The sequence below is a fragment of the Biomphalaria glabrata genome, chromosome 3, assembly GCF_947242115.1.
Source record: "Biomphalaria glabrata chromosome 3, xgBioGlab47.1, whole genome shotgun sequence".
NCBI classification, from domain to species: Eukaryota; Metazoa; Mollusca; class Gastropoda; family Planorbidae; genus Biomphalaria; species Biomphalaria glabrata.
Window position 1 is genome coordinate 22,941,405 of NC_074713.1, and position 6,438 is coordinate 22,947,842.

General features: G+C 34.9%; 1 protein-coding gene across 1 annotated transcript; it reads left to right on the forward strand.

Annotated features, from left to right (window-relative positions):
- Positions 1-148: 148 nt before the first annotated feature.
- LOC106056875 (malate dehydrogenase, cytoplasmic) lies at positions 149-6,236 on the forward strand. Its single transcript, XM_013213786.2, has 8 exons — positions 149-306; positions 3,434-3,532; positions 4,165-4,261; positions 4,370-4,545; positions 4,650-4,772; positions 4,999-5,175; positions 5,461-5,574; positions 5,705-6,236. The coding sequence occupies exons 1-8, from the start codon at positions 304-306 to the stop codon at positions 5,912-5,914; spliced, it is 999 nt and encodes a 332-aa protein (XP_013069240.1). The 5' UTR covers positions 149-303; the 3' UTR covers positions 5,915-6,236.
- Positions 6,237-6,438: the final 202 nt, after the last annotated feature.

The following is a 6,438-nucleotide window of genomic DNA, read 5'->3' on the forward strand; positions in this document are numbered from 1 at the left end:
TATCTAGATATTAATATGTACCTTTACATATCAGCGTTTATTACTAAATCTGTTATTTACTTAGATTTTATAGGTGAATATATAAGCCTAGTTTAGAGAGAAAAAAAATGTAAACGACTAACGCAAATCCTTTTTTTTTTTTTTTTAAATTGCATTTGCTGTTTATTTCAAAATCTGGAAACGGCATTGAACCTGACCTCTGCCCTTACCTTGACCTGTATTTGTCCTATCTCCAGACCAAGGGTTTGACTACGTCTCGACCTCTCCATTTTTGTCGCTAATATAACAAATATCTAAAACAAAATGGTAAGTTTAATAAATGTAAGTAGATCTAGTTCTAATACTAAAAGATTCGCAGAAAAAACAACAACATTTTAATAGCCTTAACTTAATAATGTAGATCTAAGCTAAATTTGTAAAAAAAAATGCCGGCTCTACTCAGTAGAGGAGAGGACTAGAGTAGATGGTCTAGGCAGTCTAGCCACTCTACTAATCTCTAGGTCTCTGTCTCTAGCCCTAGACGCCTAGATAGTGTTATAAAGTGTACTCTTACTTAAGTTACTCTACTCAACTCGACTGTCTCTAGTCTCTACTATACTAGACACAGTGACTAAGACAGTTTGAGTCTAGTGACTAGACTCTAGTCTCTTAGGTCAAAGACAGTCTAGTCAGTCTAGATCTAGAATTATCTACTAATCTAGATTTTAATGTAGAGTATGTAGACTAATAATTAGTAATAAAGCCTCTTTTAGAAGTAGATCTAGATCTAAGTCTAAGTTTAGATTATCTAGAATAATCTAGATCTAGATTAGAATCTATCATCTAGATTAAAATACATATTCTAGTGTAGTAGAATAGTCACCTTCTAGTCTAGATCAGATCTAGTATCTCATACAAAATTCTAGAGTAAAGTGCGAAGATCAATCTCATTAATATATATTATATATGATTAAGTCTGCTGGCAGCAATTTTCATGTTTGGATTTTTATAGCACTGTAACGGTCTGACCTATGAAAAACTGATGGTATCTCTGTATTCCTCGTCCGTTTGTCTATAAAAGTAGATCTGATTTAATGTATCACTAGACTTAGTTAAAATTAAAAGGTCAAAGAGGTGTAGGGTGGGTAGCGCCAAGAGTACTTTTCCTCGATCAGATTTCTTCCCTAGTTAGTAAGCTCAATAGGAATGATGGAGAGCTCGATCAGATGAGAGAAAATATGTATATCTAAAACATGTTTTAATTTTCACTATGAAGTAATTTTCTTTTTACTCCAGCGCAAGAACACCATCCAGTGCCACCTTTCCCACGCTCAACAACTTCAAATAGTCTCTTTGAGCTGATGAACCATCAGACTTAAAAGTAGCCATAAGCCCATGACCCATTTCCTTCACTACCGGGTAGTAAAAAAAAATATTTCCACACCTCTTGAGTTTGACCTCGTCATGAACTTAGCCTTTACAAGGAAAAGGAAATAGTATGTGTCGGAAGTGAAGAAAAAAGGTGCATACGCAGTAGCAATATAGTAGTAATTTGGTAAACATTCGAATAAAAAAGTTTTAGCAATAAAAAGTGAACCGATCGAACCTCCATACAAATCAGGGCTGTTCGAGCTTCGCACTTTACTCTAAATCTAATGATTTAGATTAAATTATAGATCTACAAGTTTGTCTAGTTCTGGTCTTGGCTCTTAGTCTCTTTTAAACAGAAAATGTAATCTGTAATGATTTTATAGATTAGTACTTCTATCATCATCTAGATCATGGTTCATTACATCAATGGCGACAATGGGCTCAGCATTTTGTAATAGGAAGAGAAAAAACTGTAATAATAAATGACTCCAAATCAACACATCTTATAGTAAAATCAGATGTACCTCAAGGAACAGTCTCAAGCCCACTACTGTTTCTAATTTACATAAATGATCAACCATGTTGGCAAGGATGTCCCGGAACCATGGTTGACCAGTCCTGGTCCTGTCCTGATGAAGAAGAACGTTAGATCATCTAAATACGATCCCATAACAGAGGAAGTTGATTTGGTAACATGCAACCCTCAGTACGCTGTTATCCGAACACCAAACGGCCGAGAGGAAACTGTCTCATTACGAATGTTAGCCCCTAGGGAGGAACAAAAAGTTATAGAAAATGAGAAGCAGAGTAGAGCAGAGCTTGATATTGGCTGCCCCGTCCAAAGCTCACCTCCCAGGAATCAACCGACTGATTCTATCATGCCCGAAGGAACCACCAGCACCATCGAAGACATAGCCAGACCGTCCGAAACTCAAGCAGATGAAACCACACATACATACAATCTTAGAGTAAGGAGAACTAGGCCCAACTACATTGTGTAAAACAGCTTACTAGAACTATTATTTTATTCTACTACTTTCATTCGGCTTTGTTGACTTTAATGTGATATTTGATCTATCATGATATATTTTAATAAGCTATTTGATTTAACATGTTATTTCAACATGTTACATAATTTCATGCTATTCTATATTGTTTGTTTACTTGATTCTCTCGGACGAGTTACAAGCACATGTAAACATAAGAACGATAACCGATACAGAATACAATTTTCATAACATTATCTTCTTTTTTGAAGTAACTTGTTTGAGTCTAGAACTCTAGTCTAGATGACTAGAAAGACTAGATCTAAATCTAAGTCACTCTAGATCTAGATTAGACATCTATCATGATCTAGACACTCTAAGGCTCTATAGTCTAGTCCAGATAACAATAGTAAATAGATCTAGACCCTAGGCTAAAACTAGTCCCTTTGAATACTAGGCGAAAGCCCTGAGTGAACAAGGTTTTTTTATGTGAACACGATAACATTGACCCAAATACCCCCTTCTCCCCCATCCCAGCTGGTCAAGACAAGTGATAGGATCATAGCACATTGAGAAATCTAAAAGCATGATATTGGGCTAAACAAAAAGCTAAAAATATTTCCTATTGCACAGTTTTATTATTGTTAGTCTAGATCTATTACAATTTTAATCATGATTGATCCAAATTAATTGATACATGTTATACAAGTCTTGTTTGTTTGTTTGTTGTTTTTTTTTTTTTTTCAAAAGTATTTGTCATGCTATTTCTCCCACACACCTTTCTCTGATCAAATTCAAACTATATCTGCACTTGCCGTTCCTTTGAAAACATCGGCTGCACGAAGAAGAGGGGGGAACTGCTGTTTGGGCAACATCACTACAACCATAGATAATCCCAAGTATTCATCTCATTTCCATGAGATGATCCATTGTCGCTTTGCAACTGAAGGAGGTCATATATTGGCTATTATTTTGTTTGATGAATCAGGGAAATAACTTCTACACTATTGGGAGATATTGTAAGTTATCAATAGCCTTTGCCTTGAACTCAAAGCTTTAAATCACCATTACTAATGTTTTGTTTTTGTGAAATTCAGGCTGAACCACTTAAAGTTGTTGTGACTGGTGCTGCTGGCCAGATAGCCTATTCTTTGTTATATTCTGTAGCTAAAGGAGATGTGTTTGGATATGACCAGGTAATTAATACTGATACCACTTGATAATTTAAAACTGACAAATATGTGTTGTTGTTGTTTTTTTAAAGACCTGTAGGCCTTTATGTGTGTGTAAATAATCTATCGGATAAAAATTTGTGGGTAACCATTCATTAGCTGGAGGAGGAAGAGTGCTGGGACAAATCCCATAAAGTCTACAAAGTCAGATCAGCAGGAGGGTCCTGTGGTGGCTACCCAGTCCATATTATTCCTAATCATTGTTCCATTGGCTCATATTTTGCACAGTTCGGGCCAAACATTAATTCATGGTGTTTGCACGGGGGGGAATCATGTTCTTCGTGATTGTCACAGATTAGTTCAATTTTAATTTGATATGTCACAGAAGCCATTTGCTTTTACTATGTAGGGTTTCTATGCAGAGCATAAAAAAAGTGGGATCAAAACCTGTTAAGTCTTCACTATTAGTTTAATGATGATGCTTAGTGTGAAGTATGTTGCTTGGATCCCACTCTACATTACTTTTTCTAGCTGATATGTCTGATGGATTTATGTAAACATCTAAAACCCTATATAATTTTAATACAAGATAAGGTTTTAAACACAACTTTGGCAGCTAGCATCCATTTTATTTTACTGAATATTTTTTTTTCCAGAGCCTGGAGCTTAACCTGTTGGACATAACTCCAATGATGGAAGTATTAAATGGGGTTGTTATGGAGCTTCAAGACTGTGCTATTCCACTTGTCAAAAGTATATAAGCTTAATTGACAGATAGCTATTAAATATCTTATTCATGTGATTATAAAAAAAAGTTATGTAAAATAGGGACTTATAATTTTCTATTACTTTTCCCTTCAGAAATTACTGCCACAGATGACCCCAATGTCGCATTCAAAGATGTGAATGCTGCTTTTATGGTTGGAGCCATGCCTCGCAAAGATGGGATGGAAAGAAAAGATTTACTTAAAGCTAACGTCAAGATTTTCAAAGCTCAGGGACAAGCTATGGATAAAGTAGCCAAGAAAACCGTTAGGGTATTACTTTTTTATTTATTTATAAGTTTGTTGTTTTTTTGTTTGCTTTACTTCAAACTCTCATTCAGTCTGTCAGTTTAATTTGCTTCACTGTTTACCTCTAGGTTGTTGTTGTTGGAAACCCAGCAAACACAAATGCCTGCATTCTGAGCAGGTATGCTCCATCTATTCCCAAAGAAAACTTCACTTGTCTTACTAGACTTGACCAAAACAGGGCTCAGGCTCAGGTAAGTTCAACTTGTTTGTTGGTGTAATTACATGTGCATTTTGTCTTAATCCCATCTGATGACAGAAATAATGTTGTGTTTATTACATTTTGGTTTCCAGTAGGATTAAAGAATACCTTGGCATTTGCAATTTTACTTAGCATTATCTGTATATAGAAAAGGTTTTGATTTGGAAAAAAAAATGGTTAAGTACAGATATTTAATAATGCTATTAATGTGTATTCAGATTGCTGCAAGGCTTGGTGTTACCACTGACAAGGTGACCAATGTAATCATCTGGGGCAACCATTCCTCAACTCAGTTTCCTGATGTTGCTCATGCCAAAGTTGAACTTAATGGACAAGTTGTACCTGTACCTGAAGCTGTGAAAGATGATAACTACCTGAAAAATGACTTCATTAAAGTAAGTCTTAATTCAATCAATCCACTTCATTTTCTTTTTGCTAATAATATTCTTATAATGCTCAAATATTGAACATGATTGGCACACCAGACATTGTGACTTGTTTCATCTGCAATAAAGTATTTGTGTTCATTTTTTCTGTTGCCATTTATGTAGATTAAAATTTAAGAAATAGTGTGCTGGCATCTTATTTTAGAAATGTTCTTGTTGTTGCTTTACTTGATTTATTGTTGAGTAAACTCATTGCCCTAATTGTTCATAATGAATATTTCTTTTTGTTTCCAGACTGTGCAACAACGAGGAGCAGCTGTTATCAAAGCACGCAAACTGTCTAGTGCTATGTCAGCTGCTAAAGCTGCTTGTGACCACATGCATGATTGGTTTGTCGGCACTAAAGGAGTAAGTAATAGCCTAGGCAATATCTAATGCAACAGGAAAGAAGTACCAGCTGTTAAACATATACATTATGTTTAGATTTTTCTTAAAATAAAATTTTGTATTCAACACTTTTTTTTTTAATTTTTTATAGAGCAACTGGGTTTCAATGGGTGTCATCTCTGATGGCTCCTATGGCATTAAAGAAGGTCTGATGTACAGTTACCCAGTGCAGATTAAAGACAAAAAATGGTCCATTGTCCAGGGACTCAGCATCAATGAGTTTGCCAGAGAAAAATTGGATGCCACTGCTGCAGAACTAGATGAAGAGTTGGAAGCTGCTGTTGCTGAATGCACTGATTGACTTACTAGTACCAAACTTGTCAACAAGCTATGATATCATTTGATATGGACTCTATTGCTCAGTTGTTCAATTCACTCATTATATTCTCAAATAGTGAATGGTTTTGTGTTTAATATTTACTGGTAGTGGTCGGTTGTTTGTCAAAGCTTCACTAGGAGTTCAGCCATTTATTGTACTAATAACCAGATTAATGATTCTGAGTGAAACATTCTTGTAGATTTGTGTTGTCATAATGGTAATTTGACAGGTACTAGGTCTTGTGCTAATTATCTAAATGTTAATTGGACTTTGAACTAGATTGAAATAAACTAATACAATCTTTGTTGGCATTTTTTTCCTTTTTGTGAATTAAATGTTTGCTGTTACTTTTATGTCATTGAAGTAATCTGGTGCAACTTTTGAGTTTGAACTTTCAAGAAAGCTAAATCTGTAAGAAAAAGTAAGACAATTCAAAGTTATTCTTAATAATATTACATTGATTTTTTTTATCTAACCAAGTTCTTTTCTGATGAGGCCATCTCTTA